At 36.6% G+C, this 27,624-nt stretch overlaps 1 protein-coding gene across 2 annotated transcripts; it reads left to right on the top strand.

Annotated features, from left to right (window-relative positions):
• LOC134679031 (USP6 N-terminal-like protein) lies at nt 1–25,674 on the top strand. 2 transcript variants are annotated; one of them, XM_063537834.1, is made up of 6 exons: nt 1–499; nt 2,902–3,730; nt 3,813–4,048; nt 4,921–4,982; nt 18,741–18,924; nt 20,468–25,674. In XM_063537834.1, the coding sequence occupies exons 1-6, from the start codon at nt 357–359 to the stop codon at nt 20,844–20,846; spliced, it is 1,833 nt and encodes a 610-aa protein (XP_063393904.1). In that variant the 5' UTR covers nt 1–356; the 3' UTR covers nt 20,847–25,674. The 2 variants fall into 2 exon arrangements, with proteins under 2 accessions (XP_063393904.1, XP_063393903.1); XM_063537833.1 differs by having other exon boundaries at nt 4–499; nt 18,741–18,933.
• The last annotated feature ends 1,950 nt before the right edge of the window (nt 25,675–27,624 follow it).

Raw genomic sequence — 27,624 nt, 5'->3', positions numbered from 1 at the left:
ATTGCCAACCAACCAGCCCAACCACCAGTTCCAACATAATTAAAAAAAGGGCGTCAAGGCGAACAAATCGTGTTTCGATAGTTTCCGTGAAATGTGCAACTAACATTATTTTGATTATAGACGGAAACGCTAAAATTAAATTGTAATGTTCTTACATTTTTGAAAAGGAAGTAAAGATGACATACGTCACATAATGTAGTATCGTGTCGAATGGGAAGTTACTAGTCGTGATGTTAAGGAGGCGGAATGGGTGATGGTTGATTTATATTCCGGTTTAAATGTGAATAGTTGTAGGTCAGATAGCAATATTGGCGGTAGAATAGGTGTTTCGGTATGTGGCACAGTCAGGCCGTGTTATGAATAAGGAATCATTGTTGGCTCGAGCTGCCGAGGAGCGGGAGCGTATCTTTCAACGGTACGAGAGGGGTCGGGAGAACCTCGCCGGACAGATAGACCCTTGGGAGGATCCAGAATATGAGACATACCATAAAACTGATAGGTGAGTTTAGTACAGTAATAGTGAAGAGAAGTATTGGGATACGAAATTTTGGGACAACTGAACTGTTTATGAACTTAAAAAGGTATGATATTAATTAACCATTTGGTAACTTGTTTCACTAAATGCATGCATAGTGCTACTGCCTAAAACTTTTTCATATGACATCATTTCAGTGTTATTGTTTAGGCCAATGCATTCATCTCAGGTGGAATTATTGAATAAATTCAAGTCCAATGAAAAAGATTGTGATGACAACATCTACAAATAGTTATTTATCTCTTCTTTCATCATAAGAATCTTAATTTTATTTGATGATATTAGTGGTTATCGATTGGAATGAACATATTGGTATGTCAACAGGTAATAGTTGTTAAGTATAAAACAGGAAAAAACCTATGGTAATGTGAAATTAAATGAATGATAAAATTATGCTTGGTGATACATACAGTAAACAGCAGAAATAGGTGACCCCCCTCACAAAAACTCCTATGTAAGGGAGTTCAAATATTTTCGCAGCTAACTGAATGTCTACATCAATTATTAATTTTTCTTTATAATACTTACATCTTCTAGATCTCACCTGATTTTTTGTTATGCTAATGTAGTTTGTCTTCTCAGTCGGATGGAATCTATTGACAATATAGTAGTAGTGTCAGGAAATAGCAGATGTGATACATATATTGAAGTTTTGGATCTTAATCAGAATTAAACATTTTAGCTATTACCACAAAATTACAATCTAAATTCTGCATCAGTTGAAATTTTGTATACCTACATATCGGCACTACTTTAAAAAAACTCATATTTGGGAACTGCTCTGTGATAAAACAATGCAAACAGATTGTGTTTTGGGTTGTTATAATTATCTCAATGAGTATTAGTTGCTTGTCATTTAAAAAAATGAATAATATGGCCATCAATATAATAATAATACATTTTTGCTGTAAATCTGGCCCTCTGAAATTCCTTCAAGTTTTGGCCCCTCATGAAGTAAGTTTGCCCACCACTGTATTAGTCTATTAGTTAAAAGCTATGCAGCGCAATGTGGTTACCCCTAAATGAAAATGTGTCTGTGTTATGCCTCCTCTACACTATCAGCGATGATCATTGATAGGATCATCATCTATCATCGGCAAGATCATTGACTATTGCCTGTAGTAACAACCACCCCGCAATACCCTTTGATGTGTGCCCAGAATCCTATAACTCATGGATGCAGGTGATGGTAGACAATGACTGGTGGGGACTGCCCAACATGCCCTCTACAAGTCTACACTATCATCCATGCCATTAAAAGAACACTTAATGCTTGGTGGCAGGTAGTCAGTGATCCTTTGAAGCGGTGTCAGTGGACCGAGGCTTCTTCTTCGTCTTCTTCTCCTTCTTCTTCTTCTTGTTAGGGGTTATTTAAGGCTCAATAGCCTATGTATCACTGCAACCACCCCTGATCTATTGTGATCCAAGTCGGCAACTTCAAACAGCTGCAGGATTGTATAAACTATACTTGAAGATGCATTCAGATTTGGGGGCTAGTGTGCCATTTGCGAATTGTTCACACAATGCACCCGCCCTGCACATTGTAATTATGAAATATAAATGTTCCTTTCGAAAATTGCATTCGCTAGATCTAGAAAACCTGACGAGATCTTTTTTAGCATAATAGTCCATTTTCTACTGTTTAAAAATGTTGAAGTTATATCCTTCATTTGTTGATTTAACTGAAACATTGAAAGGTAACTTGTCGATAAAAGTAGTAGAGTTGTAGATAAAAGATGAGGTTAACTAAATCTGTTTATGAACATTATGACGGATGTAATAAGGATGTTAATACAATGAACGAGTTGCCACACTTATTGCCATTTGGTGTAACTGAACGATAAAATATGCTACTACATATTAGGAGAGGATGCTCATGGCTAAAAATGTACTTAGTTAATCTGCTTTTGCGAATGTTACTAAATATTTATACATATTTAGGTACTTTTTTTATTCGAATTCATACTATTGAACCATATTTACATATTGTAATGTTATGATTAACTACAATGCCTTATTTAGTGATAGCAATGCGAATATCTATAGTAGATAGAAATAATAAATATGAAAATGTGTATTCAGCCTTACGTAAATTATAATTATTTTTGTCACTGCGTTATAAATTATAATGTAATAAAATGAGTTAGGTCAAATAATATGTAGGTAGATCGTGGATGGATAGCATTATGAACTGGCCATTAATTGGCGGTGACACACTTTGTCGCGGGATAGTGACTAATACTTGCCTAATATCCATTGTCCCGTCGACGTTAAATACACTGTTAGTCATGAAATGATAATATCCCGCCCATTGATTATTTTATTTGCATTATCCTTAGTTTGATTACGAATGCAAACATTTCCAGATATGGATTTATCCACGACGAGCGGTTGCCTCAAAAAACGGCGCCGCAAAAAATCAACATCGAAGTCGAAAGAGAAAAGAAATGGGTAAAAATGTTAAAAAACTGGGACTCGCCATCAACCAAAGAAAAACTACACAAGCGTACATACAAAGGCCTGCCACTCTCGTTACGACCGCGAATATGGTGCAAATTACTTGACATCAATCGAATAAAAGCAGAGAAACTTGGTAAATATCAGGAAATGTTGAAGCTAGCTAAACAATGGTCTACAGAAGTGAGGCAGATAGACTCTGATGTAAATCGTCAATTTAGAGAACACCAATTCTACAGAGAGAGGTATTCAGAAAAGCAATGTTCGCTGTTCAACGTACTGTGCGCGTACAGCATGTACAACTCGGAGGTGGGGTACTGCCAGGGCATGTCGGGGCTGGCCGGCGTGCTGCTCATGTACATGGACGAGGAGGACGCCTTCTGGGCGCTGGCCACCCTGCTCTCAGACAACAGGTACAACATGCACGGACTCTATATCGAAGGATTTCCCAAGCTGACGCGATTTTTAGGCCATCATGATAAGATACTCACAAAGTTTATGCCCAAGTTAAAACAGCATTTTGATAAGTATGGGTTGGATGCAATACTATATTCACTCAAGTGGTTCTTTGTATGTTTTGTGGAGCGTGTGCCCTTCAGTTTGTGTTTGCGAGTGTGGGATATATATCTTCTCGACGGCGAGAGAGTGGTCACTGCCATGGCGTATACGATACTCAAGCTTCATAAAAAAGCTATAATGAAATTGAATGATATGGATCTTATTGTTAATTATATTCAGGTCTGTATTTACTTTTATTTTTGAATTTAAATAAATTACTTGGTAGTTTAGTCAAGTGGTAATTAAATATTGTTTTTTGCAGGTAAAACTACATAAAGACTTTGGTTTCGAGGATGATATTGTGATAGTAAATCTAGAACGTTCGATGGAGGAGCTCCGGCGAGCCAAGTTGGACTACCCGGGTCCGCCGCCGCCCAGCGAGCTGCCGCAGCGGCCGCTCGGCGTGTTCGTGGAGCCCGACGACAAGTCCAAGATCGGGCAGCGCGCCGACACCTTCTCCGATACCGAGAAACAAGCCAGAGCCACTGTGATATTAAGGTACATATTCAATTCCCGCAACGACCTTCTACTAGTAGTAGAAGCACTGAGGCGCTCGTATACTCGTAAGGTGGTAATGCGAGTCATGAGCACAGATGCATGAATTACACTCTAAACCTGTAGGTACCTACATCAGGATTATGCTATTTCTGAATTCAAATGGGACCGGCTAGAGGGTTCAAGTCTGTTATCTACACTTATTAGTTATTACTATTTCAAGTATGTATTTAGTGAAGTAACAAGGCGTCAGATTAAATATCTCAAATTCAATAATAATAACACCATGTCCGTAACCTAAACCGCACACTTTTGCATCTTGTCACGATGGTATTGATAGCACTGTTCATTAGAGTCATATACCTATACCTAAGTACCTCCTAAAAAGTGTATGATCCCAACGGGGTGTCAATGGTGACGTATATGTTCTATAATTGCAGTAAAGTGTAATATGTAATATGCTTTATGCTCTATTTACGTCGTTGATAGTAAAATTTGTAACAGAAGCAGATACGCAAACAATGGCCTTCAATTTATTTACAAGACTTCTTTGGAAACTTTATTCGTATAGTTACCTCTGCTCCTCATCTTAGTACTTGTCCGGTTGCATGCTAAAGAATAGTTTTTGTCGAAGGCTGACGTTTCAATTAGAAAGAAAAACTAGACCTTAGGCGAGTATTCTGATGTTTAACTTCCTTTAGTATTAGTAAACAAAGTATGTTTGGTACGTATATACAATTTTCTGAGGAACTCTTAGTATCACAGACTTGGGGTCCATCCGGTTTCGAAGCAGCTTACTGATGGGCTGTCAGTACCTGCTGGTACTGCTGCCTATTATTGGTAGGAAATTAAAGCTGGACTTAATGTTGTTGCAGACGCGAGAAAGCCGCGCTGGAGCTGCAGGACCTCCGCGTGTCGCAAAGCGACACCGTGTCAGGTAATTTGGAGAATTCTCCGTACTGCTCGAGCACCTCCTCCCTGGAGAGCTTAGGCTCTGATCACTTTACGCATCTGTAAGACTGTGATGCGCGTACGGATACTTGTCCTGCTTTCGATGACGTGCCCTCGATTTCACCCAGTCGGTAAAAATTCGGATCTTTCGCGTATTAATTTAAAGAATTTGATTTGACACACTTACCTAAAATACTTTGAGACTTGAGTTGTAAGTTGTCTCCTTTGTAGAGTATTTCTGAAACAAGGACTCGAGTCCTATAATAATTACTCCACCGTCAGGGAGACTGTAGTCTTATAAACCTGGTCAAGTCTTAAAATTGTGGATTCCCAAGACTCGAGTTTTTACCAACACAATTTGACCATCTTAAGAATTGTCTGTTGACACTGACAATCCTTAGTCAGTGCCTGTCTGCCGAGACGGAAATGCACGGAGGATTGTAAGTTTCAGACGGCAATCGCCAAATTGGTAAAAAAGAGAAACTTGCCCGAGTGTTACATTGACTTATGAATATATTAAAATAGCGACTATGAACAGCAAATGAAAAAGAGTCAAAAGAAAATAACCACGATTCATCGAAATATGGATTAGATATCTTTAGTAAATACTTGCCAGAATTAGATAAAAATTAGTTACAAAGTTCTAATTTTATTATGATGAAGATCGAATGGCATAGGTACTGGCACTACCAACAATCATTCGTTTTAATTTTAATTTACATATTTAGATTATAGAAACTAAAGTGCACTGCATGCTTGTCGCTATAAAACCTACTAGATGTTTTGTTTGACTTTTTATGTCAGGTTGGTTTGGTAGTGACTGTAGGGGCATTACACACCAGGCCGATAGCGAAAATAATGCCTGGTTATAGAATGTTCTAACATTTGAAATAGTTCTACTATACACGGTGTAACATGAGTAAACCGAATAATTTTAACAGCGTATTCCTGATCATATTTAGAGACAAAAATGTCCTATAAACTTTTTTGAAATTCGCCTAGTTTCAGAGATATTATTAATTAAAAAAAAAAACAAGTTTTTATTGTTACATAGTGTAAAAGGCCTTTTTGATGGTGATGTTGCTGCTATGGGACGTAGTCTAAATATTCTTATTGATAGATGTCAAAAAGTGACAAGTAACACTTTGCAAAAAGTAGGTTCTACGAAAAAAAAATGTAAAAATCAATTTTAAGTGACATGTTTACCAATAACATTTATTTTTTATGTACAAATACATTCAAAAAATTTAAAACGTGAAATAAAAAAATCTTTTTTGGCGAAATTGACCTAAACTCATTTTACATTTTTGTACTTCTTTTGACCTCAGAAATGCGTGGTTAAAATTATTCGGTTTCCTCATGTTACACGGTGTATGTCCTGAATTTATGTATATATTTTTTTATTTTCTACCATTTCCGGTCCAAAAGCATTTAAAATTATAAGAGCTAACTATATCAGCGCTTGCAAAAATACATTCCTCCGATTACGTCCATTTTTTAATTGCTTTCATATATGGCGCCTAATAAAAATGTGAATAAAAGGACATTGAGTGAGTAATAAGTAACAAAGCATAACTAATCCAATGTCAGCAAATTCTATAACCTGACATTATTTTCGTTGCCCGCTCGACGTGTAATTCCCCTACCCTATCAATTCGTCGCTGAAAGTCTGTATTATTTGTCAACAAAAGATTCTTGTATTTCCCCATTTTAAGATGCGCTTTCAATTAAAAGTATTTATTATTTATTAGGCGAGTTGTTGTAAATTAGATGACCCTGTTGAGTTCAAATTACATTGTCTTTACTGTAAAAGCGAGTAAATAAACATATGAAATAGTTTTATCTAAGCATGTGGAGTTATAATCTCAACTGACATGGCGACTCTACCATCAGCGTAGCTCAGTTATTATTTAGTGCTACATAGCAAGTGTAAAGTAAACGTATATAAGACACGCAATATTTTGTGGTCATGACAGGGACTATATGTAATAAAAAGGTCACAATGTTGTCTCGAATTTATTTCCATTTTACACAAAAGAATTACTATATGAATAGAGTATTACCGATACGACTATACTTCGTTTTTTTTAGCATTAGAAATAAGGTAAACAATCTTGATGTGTCTTTTTATTGAAAAACACGTTTAAAAAATAAGTCACGTCAAATATGTAAAAATTATGAATCTAATACGATCATTTATATTCTTCTGCTTTCATAAGTAATAGTTACTGATTTTTAAAAAGCGTATTTCAATTAAAAGACGTGTCAAGATCGCTTACCTTCTTGCAAGTTCTTTCTAATGCTAAAAAAAACGAACTATAGTTAATAGCTGTATTTGTAACTTGTAGTACTTGTTATGCATGGTGCTCTTTGATTTTACAAGCTCTAAACTTGTAGTTGTAAAAGTGAAATCTAATAAGTAGCTGTGTTATTTGCATATTTGTGACGTTATTAATGTTGTTTATACTAAGGCGGGAGAAAATTGTTAAATTCTAGAAAAGATAAATTGGAAATTTAGTCTATTAGGTATTATTACTAAACGTTGATTTTTAAAAGTCATATGAAAAACCACCTTTAAATGTAATTTCATTAAAGTTAATAGGTTATTTAAATAATGATCGTAGACACTTATTAAATACTAATTAAACTAAATCTTGTAAAATTAACACGTATCCCTATGCGAGCGGTGACCTAACGAATTCAGTTGCAAATATATCTGCATTACGAATGCAAGTAAAAGGTAGTTTTGTGTTAATTAAGCTAAAGGATTTCAGGCAATCTGTCTAAGTGACATCAAATTATATTAATCGAAAGTGCTTGTTTACACGTGCTATTCGTACTGTAGATAGTAAATAATAAACATTTTATTGTACGAAACAAGGATAGGTAACAGCATCGTATACATTGAAAGTACATAATGCGATAGTTTCGCTGGTCCGAAAAAAAAACCTTAGTGGGTATCACATTTTTTAAATGCAGAGTCAAAGTTACAGAGTTCCAGGTTACTGCACGGGTTATTAAAACAGGCAATATTTGTTTTGTTTGAGTAAGCTTGAATTAAATAATTTTAAAATAAAACGGCCAACATTACATTCATATTATCGCGGATAACTTAACACTGTAATTTATTGCTGTAGGTACATAGCTCCCACATCAATCGAGAACTCAATAGTGACAAGATATATCTAGTCTTTAATTTTCTAAATAAATTAAAACCATTTTTCAATAATTTATAAATTAAGACCAACCAAAAGTCTTAAAGAAACCGTTATAGGCATCATCATTCGACGCAAGAGGTATAGATGTCGCTGCACGTCCCCGTACCTATACTATACGGTAAATCTGGTTGCCACAAAATGACTTGTAGCAATTCAGTTACCACAAAAAAATGTGGCGCCGTATCTAGTATGCCTGTTGATCTCGGGGGCACGGTTTTTCCTATTTTTATATCTCTTCGAAACTCTGCTGAAAAATATTAAGTTATTAACTTTATGCATTGAGCCCCACCTGGGCCCAGTTTTATAAAGTTACAAGTTACAGGTTACAAGAGTACAGGCTACAGGCACCTGTAATGCACTGTGAACGGCTACAGGTGTTTTATAAATACACATAGATAATTACAGTTGTAAAGAACCACGGTCTATCTCGATTACATGTGAAATCTACATGTGTGAAGGACATCACTATTTAAAAAAAAACGTATGACAATGGTGCTCTACTAAATGCTGTGTTATTGTTTGCTGTTAAATATGAATTGAAGGAATGAAGAAATGAAGGAAAAATCGAGTGGTTGAGAGCGGTGTTCGATGCGAAGGATATACTTTTCGGGCCGTTTTCAGATTCAGATTAAGTTAGATTTAATGAAATATTTACCTAATAAGTAAATAAATACTGTTTCACATTACATTAAAATGTATCGTTTCGGTAGCGGCTCAAAGATAAGTACACTGTGTATCGAAAATTATGAATAGTATACTTTACCATAATGTGAATATAGTGCATTAAATAAAGAGACGAATGCTAATAAATCAAAGACAAATATCGGCACCAATCCCTTTCCGTTTCCTAGTAGATAAAATAAAACGAATCATCAATAAAATCAATATCAAACATATTGTCACTTTATGTCCTATATATTTCAGATACATTAACAAAAACTCATAAGTTTAGTGCATGGAAAAGTATGCATGCCCTGGCGCAATCTTTGGCGTTGGCGCCTAACAATAAAGAGTAAAGTTTAAAATCTCTCAGAAAACGAATAATTTTAATTAAAATTAAGAATTACGAGCGAAAGAGCGGATCAGAGACACTAAGTACAAGTAGCTGCTGTTGTGCTGTTACAGGACTCAAGACGTATGTCCGTTTTTGTTACAAGTGTACCAATCTACACTTGTAATTTACAATATTTTTATAAAACGCTTGTTCGATTATGAGTTTAAAACTATTAAACTCCCATATTTTCGTCTATGGTTGCGCTACAAACTATTGTACCTGTAACCTGTAAAATTCTAACACAGTACTTTTATAAAACGCAAATTGTAAAAAACGGAGCAAGTGTTGCGAGTAAACGCCTGTAAACTTGTAACATGTTACTTTATAAAACTGGGCCCTGCATGTAGGTCAGACTAGTAATTGAGTTATTCTATGTAATCAATGTATGGGAAAATGAAACAAATTAATATAGTTTTCAAACCTGTGTGACGTGATACATCTAGGTGTACTGTTTAAAATTCACCACTCTCCCCCCCCTCCACCTGACGCTCGACCCCCCCCCCCACCTTGAAATGTGTCCCCGTTGGTAGTTTTTTGGCATTCTCACGAAAACTATAATAGATATCAAAAAAGTGTCAAGGACAGAATTAATCCTCATTAAAGGGTCTAGCCGTGTTTGTATGGGGCATCGGCCCCAGAAGCCAAATTGATTGCCGTTTTGCCAATTTATTAGGCCAGATGTAAGATGCTATTTCACCAAAAAAATAACCCTAAAATGCTGCAGGTTTTTGAGAAAATTAAAAAAAAAGAAAATTGGTTTTCATTTTTTTTTATCTAAACTACCGAACCGATTTTTTTGTAACTTATACACATTATGTAAGTAATCTAGATGAATTATTTAAAAAAAAATGGAGTTTCAAATATTCTTATAACTAGTAATATTTTCACTTTTAATTTTTCAAAATTTTTTTTTTATATTTCCGAAATAGGGACACCCACCAATTTTGGGTATTTTATGTATAAATTAATTTTCTATAACATATATTTTTTTCAAAAATATTCATTTGGCTCAACAGGGTAAAAATACCGTATGTATTTATGTAATGTATGAACAGACACAACCGGGAGAACTCCCGGTCCCATATCGACCACCGCGCCGCTCTGTACGAATTTGAATTTCGAACGTAACAAATTGCTAAAATGGACTATAATATAGTCTATAATAGCCGCATACAGCCAATAATAATAATATTATTATTATTGGCTGTATGCGGCTTGGTTGTCGTCGCGTCACGAAATTAAAAAACCGGCCAAGTGCGATTAGGACTCGCGTTTCTAGGGTTCCGTACATAAGTCCGACTCACGCTTGACTGCACATTTTTAATAGGTTTTCCTGTCATCTAGAGGTAAAGGTTGAACACGCCAAAACTGGGGCATGTACAATCGACTATTGCTATGCAAATAATAGAGATATACAAACTTTTATGGCACCTACTTGGTCACAAGACACTGGCCTATAATGTTATCAAGTTTTTTAAAATTATGTTTATTCGTTGTCAAAATGTCGAGCAAACAACATCAACAACGCGAGCGAATTTTGCACGAATACGTAGAAAATTCATTACTGAGCTACAGAGATATCGCGAAACGACTGAAATGTCCTCAATCTACGGTTTGTCGCGTATTAAAAAAGTTCCGTAAGCACCTAACAATAGATCGGAAGCCAGGAAGTGGAGGCTTGCAGGGTGTCAAGAATAAAAAAAAGGACGAGAAGGTGGTGAACATGTTTGCCTCAAATCCTAAGATTTCGTCTCGCGATGTTGCTAAAAAAGTTAAAATGTCTCAGTCCTATGTTCAAAAAGTGAAACGTAGGGCTGGCCTAAGGAGTTATAAGGCCCAGGCAGCACCAGATCGAGACTCGAAACAGAACTCATCCGCGAAGAAACGGTCTCGAAAACTTTATGAGAATTTCATAACCAAATTTGCATGCGTCGTCATGGACGACGAAACATACATAAAAGGTGACTTTAAACAAATTCCTGGGCAAGAGTTCTATACCAGCCTAAGTAGAGTAGACGCCCCTGAAGAGTGTAAATTAAAAAAACGTTCGAAATTTCCAAAAAAGTACCTGCTTTGGCAAGCAATATGTAGCTGTGGGAAAAGAAGTCGGCCGTTTATTACTACCGGGACAATAAACGGCGATATTTATAGAAAAGAGTGTTTGCAGAAACGTTTGCTACCTTTCATAAGAAAGCATGACTCACCACCTTTGTTTTGGCCAGATTTAGCCAGTTGCCACTACTCAAAACCAGTGATGGAATGGTATGCTGCAAATGGGATCGTGGTGGTACCAAAAGTGTGCAACCCCCCAAATAGTCCGGAACTGCGGCCCGTTGAAGAGTACTGGAGTATTATGAAGGGAATTTTAAAAAAGAAAGGCGGCGGAGTAAAATCGGTCCCTGAACTACAAAAGATGTGGACATGGGCGTCAAGACAGTGTTCTATTAACATGGTGCAAAGTCTTATGAGCCGTGTACGTAGGAAAGTTAGAAAAATGGCTTACTGTGTAGACCAAATCTAAAATATGGAATGTTATTTTAAACAGCGTTAAATATGCTATTAAATGTGTAAAACATAATATACTTTTTCACTTTTATTATAATTTTGTACTACATTTTGTGTGCCCCAGTTTTGGCGTGTTCAACCTTTAAATAACTATTGTGAGTATTTTTTTCAAAATTTTAGACTCAGTAGTTTCGGAATTAAAGGGGGGGAATGGTCATTTTTTCGCGATTTTCTTAAATAACTTCGAACCTATGTATTTTAAAATTATATAAAAATATCCCATCTTTGGGTCACGAATTTACATATGTGTACCAAATTACGACTTAATTGGTCCAGTAGTTTCCGAGAAAATAGGCTGTGACAGACGAACAGACAGACAGACGCACGAGTGATCCTATAAGAGCTTACGTTTTCCTCTAAGGACAGCGGGCTTTTTTCTATATAATCAATCGCATATTCTCGAACCCGTTTGCAGATATTGCTAAGAACGTATAGTTAGACCGTAAAAAGTCTGCAGCGATGTTGATAGCCCACGCAGTGCAAGTGTCATTTTAAACGTCAAACTTCTATGAAATTATGACGTACACTTAACACTTACACTGCGTGGGCTATCAAATCCGCTGCAGACTTTGTTTGGTGCGACTTTAGTAATGTAACGATCTTGGAGATTTTGAAAATATTTTGTGTATAATCTCCTTTTTAGGGTTCCGTACCCAAAGGGTAAAACGGGACCCTATTACTAAGACTTCGCTGTCCGTCCGGCCGTCCGTCCGTCCGTCCGTCCGTCTGTCACCAGGCTGTATCTCACGAACCGTGATAGCTAGACAGTTGAAATTTTCACAGATGATGTATTTCTGTTGCCGCTATAACAACAAATACTAAAAACAGAATAAAATAAAGATTTAAATGGGGCTCCCATACAACAAACGTGATTTTCGACCAAAGTTAAGCAACGTCGGGAGGGGTCAGTACTTGGATGGGTGACCGTTTTTTTTTTTGCTTTTTTTTGTTTTTTTTTGCATTATGGTACGGAACCCTTCGTGCGCGAGTCCGACTCGCACTTGCCCGGTTTTTTTCCATTGCAAGATCAATATCAACGCAGCTCATATTAAAACGGAACTTTTTAGTGAGCCGCGTTTCCCGCCTTTTTATTTTTTAATTTCGTGACGCGAAGACAAGCAAGCCGCATACAGCCAATAATAATATAGTCCATTTTAGCAATTTGTTACGTTCGAAATTCAAATTCGTACAGAGCGGCGCGGTGGTCGATATGGGACCGGGAGTTCTCCCGGTTGTGTCTGTTCATACATTACATACATACATACGGTATTTTTACCCTGTTGAGCCAAATGAATATTTTTGAAAAAAATATATGTTATAGAACATTAATTTATACATAAAATACCCAAAATTGGTGGGTGTCCCTATTTCGGAAATATAAAAAAAAAATTTTTGAAAAATTAAAAGTGAAAATATTACTAGTTATAAGAATATTTGAAACTCCATTTTTTTTTAATAATTTATCTAGATTACTTACATAATGTGTATAAGTTACAAAAAAATCGGTTCGGTAGTTTAGATAAAAAAAAATGAAAACCAATTTCCTTTTTTTTTAATTTTTTCAAAAACCTGCAGCATTTTAGGGTTATTTTTTTGGTGAAATAGCATCTTATATCTGGCCTAATAAATTGGCAAAACGGCAATCAATTTGGCTTCTGGGGCCGATGCCCCATACAAACACGGCTAGACCCTTTAGAACAAAAATGGTCTTATGTGTTTTATTATAAGTTGGACGGTATTCAAGCTATAAGTACTTGTATAACCTTAAAATAACAAAATAACCATACTAGTATGACGAAATGCAGAATATCTTCAAAACGGCTAGACCGATTTTAATAAAATATACCTAAAAAATCACCGCAGTGAAGCCAGCTATCAAACAAAAGAAACTACATCAAAATCGGTTCATCCGTTTCGGCGTTACGAAGTCACAGGTAAACACAGAAATACAAATTTTTTTCAACTGCACCCAATAATTTTGTAAACCGATTAATTTTGATCAATTATTTTAATGGGATCATGTCCCTTGAAGTTTTAGCTTTACGAAAAGTTAAAAAACATGGAAAACGGCCCAGTATTTTTCAAATTATCGGCATTTTCCCGATTTGTGAGTGGTTTCGTGTTATCACGCGCACGAGTTGCCCTTGACCCCTATAAAACGGGGGTAGGGGAGGGGTTGTTATCAGTTACTTATCAGAAGTTGACCGGTACACATATCCGCATATTTTCCCGTAAAGAAGACCTGTGAAAAATGGAAACCACTGAAGCTGAAGTCCGCCAAGTCGTCCAGCTCAGCTCCTGCAAGACGGCGACCCTTTCGGAGAAGCAACATTGGGCGAACCGTTCTTCTGGCCTTCTGTAGACTCTTCCTCTTCGGTCACATCCATTCAAGCATATTCTGCACACGTCCGAGAAGAGAACTGGGGTCCATTGCTCAATGGTCCAGTCCATATGATTTTCTGCAAACTCTCTTCGGGCTGTGCGGTGTCGCGCCAGCAATCTGGGCCCCGTTGCAGGCCTCCTGGGTGTCAAGTTCGCTTTCTTAAGTCTTCTTCTTATTGTCCACTCACTGGCAGCCACTCCTCGTATCTCACGCAGACGCTGCTGGATGGCAACGCTTGTCAGGTGTCGATCTCGGAGAGATGTTGTGACAATGAAGCGGTCGTCCCTCTCTGATGTACACTTTTTGCGGCCGCTTCTTGGTCTTGAAGTAAAGGATCCAGTCCGTTGGAACCTCTGGTAAACTCTGCAAACTGTAGATTGACTTAAATTCAGCGTGGCAGCTACTGAACGTTGGCTACGCCCCTCTTGCAGGAGCTGAGCTGGACGACTTGGCGGACTTCAGCTTCAGTGGTTTCCATTTTTCACAGGTCTTCTTTACGGGAAAATATGCGGATATGTGTACCGGTCAACTTCTGATAAGTGACTGATAACAACCCCTCCCCTACCCCCCGTTTTATAGGGGTCAAGGGCAACTCGTGCGCGTGATAACACGAAACCACTCACAAATCGGGAAAATGCCGATAATTTGAAAAATACTGGGCCGTTTTCCATGTTTTTTAACTTTTCGTAAAGCTAAAACTTCAAGGGACATGATCCCATTAAAATAATTGATCAAAATTAATCGGTTTACAAAATTATTGGGTGCAGTTGAAAAAAATTTGTATTTCTGTGTTTACCTGTGACTTCGTAACGCCGAAACGGATGAACCGATTTTGATGTAGTTTCTTTTGTTTGATAGCTGGCTTCACTGCGGTGATTTTTTAGGTATATTTTATTAAAATCGGTCTAGCCGTTTTGAAGATATTCTGCATTTCGTCATACTAGTATGGTTATTTTGTTATTTTAAGGTTATACAAGTACTTATAGCTTGAATACCGTCCAACTTATAATAAAACACATAAGACCATTTTTGTTCTAAATTTAATGAGGATTAATTCTGTCCTTGACACTTTTTTGATATCTATTATGGTTTTCGTGAGAATGCCAAAAAACTACCAACGGGGACACATTTCAATGTGGGGGGGGGGGGTCGAGCGTCAGGTGGAGGGGGGGGGGGGGGAGAGTGGTGCATTTTAAACAGTACACCTAGACGTATCACGTCACACAGGTTTGAAAACTATATTAATTTGTTTGTCTGAAAACATATAATGACTGTATTATAGGTTGCTATTTTTTTCTCATCGTCAGATTCGCCTATCATGGATCATGCATGAACGTGACGTATTGTGTTATCTATTCTCATTAGCCTCGGTTGCATATTTATACGAGTTGCTGTAAGTACAATACAAATCCATCGGCATTATTTATCGATTGTGATGTAGCAAGCGATTAAAAAAACGATCTTAAATAGGGAACGTGCATTAACTAGAGGGGGCAGCACTGAGCCGACTAAAGCGAGACTGTGCGGATTAAATGATTAAACGTTAAGACTATTCTGTCAAACGATCACAACAGATGTTTCAAATGGAAAAATACGAGAATAAATGTTAAAAATAATAAAATACGGCTTTCTTCCGATAAAAAAAGACCTCCAGCGTTGCCAGAATACCATGAAAGGCCTCAAAATGATTTCAGCCGGGCCATGTTTTAGATGCAGATAAAACTGCAAAAATTAATGGCAAAATAGTCGCCCAAACAAGAATTTCGAATGTGTATGATGCCCAAATTTCAGTAAATATAGTTTTTAAACAAGTAATTGTTAACATGTAGTAATAATAGAACTGTACTCGCGACTAGATCCAACCGCAGTTTTCAAGTAAAAATTAGAGGTTATGTTTATTGACAATCAAAACAAGTACTTATTACATTGAAAATGTATTTAAAACATTTGTATTTATGTATAATATGGGTTGTTAGAAACAGGTATGCTGCGTTAAGAGGAATGTGGAAGACCACCCCGAAACCACATATACAAGTAAAAATACAAATGTAGTCCCCATTTTCCTCTCTGGATATTAACATGAAACACAAAAATCGATGACGTAATTTATGGACAGCCCCTATGTTATTCCTTTTTTTTATTTTGTTAACAAATTGACGTGGAAAGTATTGCTTTTTAGGGCACATTAATCAGTATACAAACGTATATTATACAATTAAACATAAAGTCTTCTCTTTTACGTTTAAAAATATGAAGAATATAATGATTTGGCTGTTTTATTTAGAAATTATAGGTTTTCTACTGTTCAGTTGGGTTCAGAATCGTATTTTGCATGTTCTCGTACGATGGATTCGTTTGCAAACAAGTATACAAATATTAGTACTTACCTCATAACTTTAGTAACATACGAATGATGCGTTAAGATGTATGCACTAGCAAAGTAATATTTGGTGGTACGGCGGTGGGTTTATGTTGTTATTAACGCTTACAGTCCGCATTTAACACGCTGTTTAAGATATGAGGAGATTGTAACTTTGAGCTCCGTGTGGTAATATTGAGAGTTAAATCTTAGGGAGCCCCAACCGCGCCTGCCCGCACTCCTCATATCTTGATTTTGCATTGTTGTGCTAACTTCATAACGCTATTTTCGCATAATCTTTTTATCACGCTCGTACTTCGTTATTTCCTAAGCACTTTAAACAATGTTTTCTTTTTACAAACTTCACAACCAACCTTTGTATTACCTAATGATAAAAGATATCGTTTGCTCTGTTTGTGGTGTTAAATCTCTGCTCACACTGAGTGCCGTCACTGTCCACTGATCGTTTTACATAAACCCACCCCTATCATCCATTCTTAATACGCATTCAATTGTAGCAATAATAATTATGTTTTATTTAATTTATTTTTAAGTAACTTTAGTAAGAAATGAAAATCATCGGCTTCAAGAAGCGAAGCGATATAGTCAACCATAAATAAAATAAATATATTGTAATTGATATGTATATACATTGTATGAATATTTGCTCCTCGAGTTATGGCCATATGGGACCATTATGCAGCGCTCGATGAAAATTAAACACGTTTACTAGAGTAAATTTCATGCATTTGTTTTATTTTTAGTTTTGCCGCCGGTGGTGATCTGAGGAATACAAATAAATAAATAAAAAATAAACACATTACAGTATCATAAAATTAAGTGGTACGTGATAGGTATTACAAACTGTATTAGATATCACATACATTTGTTGTAAGCCCACACTTAATTTGACGCTTATTGTTATGTACCTTATTTTATATAAGGCGTTAACTTTTTAAACATTAAATGTGCTTTCTGCTATCCAAGTGCATTTAGGCGAGACTTAATTATAGTTAGGTATTATTTAATTTTGTGCCACGTTCACAATATGAATGTCACCGACCAAACTGTTTAATGTCAGTATGATAAGTTATAGAACGAGTAGTTGTTTAGTATTGACTGGAAGTGCTTTTGTCCCCCAGAGAGCTCGCAAGCCGTCCCCCTCCGCACCTCCCTGGCCTCCGTCGACATCCACCTCGACCCATCCTCCCCTGTGCTAGGCACAACCAACCCTTTTCCCGCCAAATCACCCAGTTACCTATTTAGAAGAAAAAAACGGAAGACTAGAAAGCACAACTACATAAATTTGTAACGTTATTGTAAATAATGTATACAATAAATATATTTCATAATGTTATCTAATGTGTTTTCCGTCAGTTTGAGGAGCAAAGTATGAGCAGAGATTTTCATTACACTCATTACTTAATGCATGTGCATCGGCACAGTTTGGTTTGCTTGAGAATGTGTGTGTTTGTAAACAATTTGAGGTAAGTTTTTATTTACATTTCATTTTGCATGTAATTTGGTGCATCGATTATACAGCTTTGCAATCTTAACATGTTAACTCTCAGTCGACAGTTTTAACTAAAATGAAACCGAGGTATGTTCCATCTCTTACGGTACTCCTAATAGGCATCTACTTGTGTCTTTGAGCAAGTTTTATACAACGTGGGCCCTGTTTCACCGCAGTGACAATTATCACCTAATATTGACAATTCAGTGAAAAAGGCGCCAGTGTATAGGTAAATAATAATATGTATGCAACATACGACCCTGTGAGAGATGACGTTTTGCTGGCCGCCTTAATTTTGTTTAATACTATATAAAACTGACAACAATGGTTTTGTGCAGTATGTAATTTAGTTATCTATACGCTGGCAGCTGGGTGTACATTGCATTTTAAGTTTAAGCCTTTCACTGTACATTATTTGACTCTAAACTTGCCGTCAAACTAAACAGTTATGATTAATTGTACAATACTGATTGAATTAACTGCGGATTCTGCTGAATTGTGACACAGCAGCACCAGCAACTAATTAAAACGTTAAGGTATAATCAGAGAGTTAACGTGGTGAATTGTGAAGCGGTATCATTAATAGCTACATTAATAGAGTTGGTAGTGTGAGTTGGGTGTACACTCGTACATGACGTGGGTATTGTGACAGAGCACAGCGGCGTGGCGGGCGGCGCGCGGTGCGACGACTCGGTGTCGGCGCTCGGGTCGCGGCGCTCGCTGGCCGACACGTCGGTGACCAGCACGGCGGACCTCAGCGTGTTCTCGAGCGGCCGCTCGCACGCGCCCGACAACTCGCTCGACACGCACAGCAACGCCAGCGACGACGGCACTGGGTCAGATGGGTGAGATGTCTTTGTAGATGTACGCGACCCAATTCTGGTTGCCACGGTGCCATACTCGTATAAAGCCTCCGTCACACGGGCGCGTTTTCCGGGCGGCGCGTGAGCGGGGCGCGCCGCTTCTACATATAAAATGCTCACGCCCCGCCCGGAAAACGCGCCTGTGTGAAGGAACCTTAAAAGTATCTTGGAAAAATATAACAGAACACAGGCTTCTTTATTTTTAGTTCGGTAGGTACTTTCGTTGTAATATGTACCAAACTCAAAAATTCAATTCAATTAATATAGACTATACAATTAAATGAATGTAAAACCGTGGCAAGCCATGTAAGGCGCGCCACTTGCTAAGCCGGCACCACACTACGGCGCACAGTGTAAACTCTTTTTTAATTATTTAATTTAATTCCTAATATAATTCCTGCGAGTGCGCCGTAGAGGAGTTCCTTCTTTTTGTTTCCCACCGTTTGTTGATATGATTTGTAAATTGTTTAAATATATTTGCTTACCTATCAGTTGCGTTTAGGTAATTTACACATAGGTAATTTAGTGTTACGGTGGAAAACATAAATCCATCAAGCACTAGCTGCGTTTTGCTTATCTTAAGAAACACATCCTCGCACATCTCTGTTGGAAACGCAGCCTTATGTGACAGAATGAATATGGCCGTGGTGGGCTGGTGGGCGTATGCGGTGTAACACCGTTATGTATATATTATAAGCAGAATAATACATTAAGCTCTGTTTTAGGATTCCGTACCAAAAAATGCCAAAGAGAATTTACACTGGAGAATATTGTCAAAGTAAATTAAGTAAATTATGTAGTGTTACTTTTACTGCCATCTTTCGAGACAAATGATTAAAACTTTGAGAACGCCATTTGACTTTGATCCATATTCTTTCACTGACATGTGTTCAATTTGTTAAATATCAATAAGTATCGCCAACGACTCGAGAGTAGGCCAAAGGTATGGTGCCATCACTTGAAAAGATGGCACCATACCGTTAAGGGGCCCACTGATTAACATGACATTGGACGGTATCGGCCTGTCAGTTAGAACAAAATTTTGACAGTTCCGAACAACTGTCAGGCCGATACCGTCCGCGGACTGTTAATCAGTGGGCCCCTTTAGCCTAGTATCGAGTAAGTACTTGTTTTTATTTATGTCATAATCGCATTGAGTGTTCCAGTTAGATACTATAAATGGTAGTAGGGCTTCTTGTACAAAAGTGCCCACTATAATCTATTCTGCGCTTACGGTAACAGCAAACAAATAAATTAAAAACACATCTAGGAATTTAAAACACATCTATCATTTTAGATATATAGGTACAGCATGGAATGCACAGTACGATCATTTATCGATCAACCATTGAGTGCTGCGAGATATGCAATGCACAGTACTGTGTGATATTTTCATTGCCCAGGTCGCCAACTGTAGGCAACATAATTTTTTACATAAATTTTTGAAAATATATCAATGAACTAAATCTTACGAAGATTTATTTCACGTGTTAAATAATGGCGGTGGCTTTTCCAGGTCCGGTATTTGCGGGCTGAGCATCCAGCGGGCGCCGTCGACGACGCACTCGACGCCGCGCGCCACGCCGCACCCGCCCTCCACCTCTCCGCTCTCGGACGACGTAGTGCGTATACACGTCACCTACAATCCACTCGCGGCTAGCCCTTCCCACCTTCACCCGATCTCACCCTCCAAGTACAAACCTTACTCCGAAGAACACCACAAACCGCTCTCGCTCGGTTTCTATGCGAGCAACGGAGCCAGTAATATGCCATCCGATAACAGAATCAGGATACAAGTGCCGTCCGAAGAGCTTTTGACGCCTGTCGTCGACTCCGGAAGAATTATAACGCAACGGTACATAGATACGCATTCTGACTTGTACGATTTAAAGTAAGCCACTAGTGTTTAGGTATATTGATCTGAACTTAGGTTTTTATTGGAGAGGAATGATCAATCAACGCAATATAAATATAGTAAATTAGAATCTCTTCCCATCCCTGAATCTGATCTTTGTAAAGTATTATTTTGTCATTGTGTGTAATTTGATTGAAGCCGAATGATTATGAAAGTATGTCAGTTTATGAATCGAGTAGCAACTGTAACGTCACGTCATCAATACTTTGGATAGAGTCTGTTTCATGTAAGAATTAATTGTCTATGTGCTGCCAATTGCCTGAAAGCAATAAAAAGTTAGGCAAGTAGAGTAAATTTCCACAAAACCTTCCAAACAGCTCATTCCAAATGGCTACAATGTGAGACGCCATAATTGTAATTTTTTAATGAAATGTTGCGTTTAAATACGGAGTTGTATTATTTTTATTAATATAGAGATTCAAGTGACAACTTTGGATGAGGCGGTAGTTTTTAATTATTCAAAATTTATTTCTTCATTGCCATTTTCATTTCTCTTTTCCTGTCCTATACTTAAATAATATTATGATATAAATTTCAATAAGTAAAACTACCCTATTGTTGTATTCGCGTGGTGACGCTCATCTGAACTGATAGCAAGTTTAGGAACACTCAGTCAATTTCATGATCGCGTATTTAAATTTATTTGTGTATATACAAAGGTGTTAATATATTTAAGATGTAGTAAATACAGTTCAAATTAAGTCACACGTTGTTAGAAATACTGTCATATTGCTTTATTTGTAAGAAAATTGCGCTCACAATTAGAATTGTGGTCAAGTGCAGTGTTTACATAACACTAAATGTAAAAAAACCAGGCAAGTGCGAGTCGGACTCGCGCACGAAGGGTTCCGTACCATAAAGCATAAAAAAAAACGGAAAAAATGCAAAAAGAAAACGGTCACCCATCCAAGTACTGACCACGCCCGACGTTGCTTAACTTTGGTCAAAAATCACGTTTGCTGTATGGGAGCCCCACTTAAATCTTTATTTTATTCTGTTTTTAATATTTGTTGTTATAGCGGCAACAGAAATACATCATCTGTGAAAATTTCAACTGTCTAGCTATCACGGTTCGTGAGATATAGCCTGGTGACAGACAGACGGAAGGACGGACGGACGGACGGACGGACGGACAGCGAAGTCTTAGTAATAGGGTCCCGTTTTACCCTTTGGGTACGGAACCCTAAAAAGATCTATGAACCAACCAAGTGGTTTATAATGATTTAAGAAGCCTTAATTTAGAGCAAAATTAACGTATGTACATATGTAGGTAATGCAGATTTTCAAGTCCTACCAAAAATAATAATAATAAATACTGGTATCTGACTTTTACCTATTTATTATCGCTTAAAGTCTCTAATTAATCTTATTATACAAAGTTCAAATTGAAATGTACATAATTATTCTGTCTTGGTGATTGCGAGAAGATAATTAAAAAAAAATGTGTGTCATAGATGTACAGGTTCAAAATGTTCGATGCGTTTATTTTGTAAAAAGCAATGTGATAAGCAATAATTTCCTTTAATAGCTGTTTAGTGAATGATTGAGTTCGCACGTTAGTTAGATCCTGAGGATTATTAATATGGCTATACTGGTGTACAGATATTTATATAGAAACAAACATATTAATCTATACTTATTTGATTATAGTGTAATATGAAGTACCTTGGTACGCTTATTTCTACTTGAGGAAATTCGGAACGCTGTTTGGCTCGTTTATAAGTACATATATTGCGAAATTATCGAGGTATCTCTCCAATACTGAAAAATACGTAAGTAGATAATTCACATAGCGAATCGCGGGGGCTACCATTTAAATTAAAGTAAGTCACGTGAAACAAAAACGATCTGCGGTTTTTACAAGATGCTTGTTTGCATGGATTAATTTCCGTACAAACACTTATGACATAGTTGAGCGTAATTGCAATGTATCGCAAAAGTTTCTATATGTATGTATAACGTATGCTGTTCATAGATTTCAAGCAGTTTCTAACTAACCTACTTGATTATAATACGCATTAAAATTCTCAAATATCTAAAAATAATTTAATTATTTTACATATGTATAAAAAATATATATAAATAATTATGACACCTATACAAGCGTTGTGCTAATAAACTACCTACATATTTAATTTGATTTGCACTGAATAATGGTAGTATATAATTGTAAAAGATGTAACAATTGGAGCTGTTAACATTTTTGAAAAGTTTTGTATGAATATTGACGCTCGGGCATTAACTAACTTCCATATACTTATGCCAGTTACAAAACTTAAAATTAAACGTGCCTGTAAACAAAATGTGTACCTTGCATATTTGTCGCCTGTTCATAGAGCGTTAAGGGGCCCACTGATTAACAGTCCGGCGGACGGTATCGGCCTGTGAGTTAGAACAAAATTTTGACAGTTCCGAACAAGTGACAGACCGATACCGTCCGGCGGACTGTTAATCAGTGGGCCCCTTTACTGGGGTTATCCGCAGATGGTCTAGAACGCAAAATGACTAGTGTGTCGTTTTACTTAAATCGCAATTAGTCTACATCGCAAAAGGTCTAGAACGCAAAATGCCCGAATTATTTTAACTTTAGAGCGATGTCGACGGAGCCCCGCGGAAGCTATTCTTTGCTGTTTGGCCTTCGGCCATTTGAAGATACCTAACGAACCTAACCTACCTATGTAAAATGTAGTGATATAAAAAGTGGGCATTTTGCGTTCTAGACCGTTTGCTAAGTAGACTAATTGCGATTTAGGCAAAACAACACTTTGCGTTCTAGACCATCTGCGGAAAACCCCGTTACTGTAATAAGGCTTCAATTTTAAATCAACCTAGCAACTTTTAACACCCGACAATGTGGTACCTTATGGCTGCAAACATCTCATAATTCTTATATAAAATCCTGTAACAACTCATAACGCAGTTAAGCCTAGTCATTAGTGACTATACTTGCATTTAGATGGTTACGAAATGTTGTACGGTCAGCCAAGAAAGTGGTCTATCACTTTTCGAGTGGTAAACCACTTTCTTGGCTGACTGTACTACCAATAGCCGCAGATCTGCACACCTAATGAATACTATACATATTGACTAATAACTATATGTATTGTAACATTTGTAACTTCAAGCTCTCCATTTATTTAAAGATAGTATATATAAGGCCCACTTGCACCATTCCACTAATCCGGGGTTAATCGGTTAAACCGTTATCCTAGTGTCAAATTGTACTGGTAACCATGGTAATTCCATTTTTTTACCGGTTAACCTCGGGTTAGCGAATGGTGCAAGTGGCCCGAAGTGTTCACTGAAATGTGATTTACGCTGAATCTCTTCAAAGACTTGGATATCATAACATTATGCTCCATTAAAAATATATAGGTAATAGATATGTTTTCTTCCTACACACATTGTGTACATATATTATGTTACAATACAAACCTTCGCAACAGTATTTTTTGTAAGTTAGCATATTATTTTTTTGTACAAATAGTAAATGGCTATCTGGCGCATGTTAATAATATTTTGTAGCCGAAAGTACTCAATGTTTATACATATAGGAGTTTCTACATGGCCAATAATGGCACAGGGCTGCATAAGGATATTCCGATAAAACATTTGAACAACTGTAATAAAAATGTGAGAAAATATTTATGGATTGGATTATTTTAGGACACCTGGGTATCATACATAAGGCCTGATTCGAAACAAATTTGACAAATTCAGAGTGATTTTTCTTGGATATTTTCTAGCTTACTTTATATATACACTACGACATTATAATTATCAGAATCACAAAATTATTATACCAAAAAAATTTTTTTTTATCAATTCTATGATGATCAAAAAAATCAAATAAACGCCGCCGTCTTTTTAATTAGGCGCCAAATTGCTGTCAAAAACTTGATAAGTATGGAAGAAACTTGCACATAACTAATTTCCAACATAACCTGTTACCTAATATTATACCAATACTGAAAGGTAATTTCATTGCAATATCCATGAAACAATGAGGATCTAGACATATCTTCAAATATCTGGCGTATCAGGAATTTCGTCGATGTGGTGTCAGTTACCGGGCATTGGTTACTTTTCGACAGAGAAATCAACACCAACATCACTAAAAGAAACGGTTCGCAGCTTTAGTTTAATAATGCGGATTTCCAATATTACTTTGATAATATTTGGAGATGATCCACGATGTTTATGAGGCAATCAGCATGCTTAAGCCAGTACCCTCGAAATCGGACCAAAAAACTTGATTCAACAAAGTCCCACAGTATTGACCTATTGAACGGTATGGAGTGGAGTGTCCAAGGAATTAGTTCGTTAAAACAACAAAAACTATATGCAATATAATATTTCAAAATAAACATTGTTCTTGATAGGACTCAAACTAAGAAACTGTCAAAAAACACTGTCGGATGTATGATGGAGGGCATACAACAAAACTAACGACAGGAGCGGGAAGAAATGGAAAATGATGAATTTACTTATAAATAACAATTTTTAAACAAATTTTCAATAAATTATGGAAAAACAAATCTTGATTCAGCTAGCTTCAGTACCATTAATAGGGTTTTCAATTTGGCAGATTGAATTCGAATCAGGCCTTATATGACAGGAGAATTCTTAGCATTCTATCGTATCAATTATCATTTCATTCGATGAACAATTAACTGTTATTTTTGTAATATACCATGACAAGTACTTGTTACGTGCCTAGCCCAGTGGGGACAAAATAATTTATTTCCATTAGTTACTTTTTTAAAATTTAAATACTTAATAGATATTATAAAACATTAATAGTACAACTGGCACTGTTTTCTTCTTGTTTACATAAGTACATAGAGTTAGACCAAGAAAAATATGCAGCGGATTTGATAGCCCACGTAGTGTGTGTTATTTATATGACATTTTTTCATAGAAGCTTGACGTTTAAAATAACACACACTGCGTGGGCCATCAAATCGGCTGCAGACTTTTCTTGGTCTAACTTTATTAGAGCCTCTGCGGAAAGAGAAGAGTCGTAAAATGTATGGGATCCAATGTATTCTACGAATCTTCTCTTTCCGCACAGACTCTATTAAACTTGTTGGTTGCCTAATACAACTGTAATACTAATAAGAGTACATTGATAAAGTTGTAAACGTTTTAATATTTTAAATTAGTGCCTACATATAATTTTTTATTTTGATTTATAAATTTCATAAAAGGTAGATTGGGGTAATTTGCCAGTAACTGGCCACTTTAGAAAATTACATTCAGTTATTGGCTAGCAATGTTTGTTCGCTGACGCCATTACACTGCAATTTTATAATTTGATGATTGTCGAATGAGAATGTTATGAACTTATGATAGTTGTACGATTGTACGGAACCATCCTTGAGTGACTTCTATTTGCTTTTGGCGTTTAGCATTTAAACATTAATAACGCCTTATTTTATAAGTTATCTGAGACAGTTAATGTTTTCTTATAGTCGAATAAAACGATTGTTTTCAATTAGCTATTTTAGTATCAAAATGAAAAAAAACATAGGTGATTCGCCAGTAACTGGCCACTTTTAGTTATTGACCACCCCACACCAAAAATGAATTCTATTCACCTATAAATAGAATTAATTATAGTAAAAGGTGGCCAGTCATTGAAACCTTACTAAAATGAATTCTGTTTATAGGTGAATAGAATTCATTTTTAGTTTAGGGCGGTCAGTTGCTGGCGAATTACCCTATAAAAGCATAGTATTGGGGTAACTTCGGAATAGGGATAATTTTTGATAATTGCAAATATTTACTAAACTAGAAGTAGGTACTTTCTTAAATTGCTTAGCAACAGCAGGCAAGATGTCTTTGGTAAGCCTTGCAGTAGCTTTAAGCTAAAGCTAAGCTAAAACTAAGCACTTAATAAGTGTTGCCAAATTCTGCAGTGCTTATAGTTTAGTAATTATGTACCTATTAACGATTCTCAAAATGATCTCGTTTCTCAAGTAACCCTAATCAGGCGTGGCTCACTCCGCGATTTCGTCGCTTTGCTACAGATAGCTAAAAAGTCCATCCGTTCGGCCGCAATTTTGGGGTTTGCCATAAGCCGCGCGTGGCGCTGTCGCCACCTAGCGGCCATATCTGTGTTGATCGTGACAGACGCGTTTTGTTAGAGAGTGAGTCTTCTGTACCTAGTACTATTATTTATTCTGTGCCCTAATGCACCTTACCTATTAACCGACATACTTTTCTTATTTAGTGAACAAGGATGTCTAAGTCGAAATGAATTAATGAAAATCGTTAAGTACATTTAATTTACTCTACCTGTGTAGTGGGTACAAGAATTACACTGGTTGTATATTATTAGATAAATTAAGAATACATATATTTATGTCACATATTAATCAGAAAAATAAACTTACAGGCAAAATATTATACTACTAAATATTTACTTCCGTAAAACGTGTTTTAAAAATATACCATAACTTATACTTTATGGCTTTATGGATAGGTACTTGACTAGTGTAGCAAGTTAAATGGATTTATGACCCTTTTCACATATACTTAACGCATGTATAGTTAGATACCTATGTAATTTGAATTAAACGTATGTTAGCATGTGTTAAAACGTACAGTGAGAATCGCAATAATATCAGTGAAACTGCTGCTGATCTAATATAAATAAGGTTTAAGGTCGGTTTTCATTCAAACTTCAAAAATCAAAGAAATGTTGTTCAAGTACCTAGATTGAATAGGGAGCATCTTCTTTGTAAATCACGCTT

Source organism: Cydia fagiglandana, chromosome Z (assembly GCF_963556715.1).
Source record: "Cydia fagiglandana chromosome Z, ilCydFagi1.1, whole genome shotgun sequence".
NCBI lineage: Eukaryota > Metazoa > Arthropoda > Insecta > Lepidoptera > Tortricidae > Cydia > Cydia fagiglandana.
Note: the sequence above shows the minus strand (reverse complement) of the source record. Positions and strands in the feature narration are given on the sequence as shown.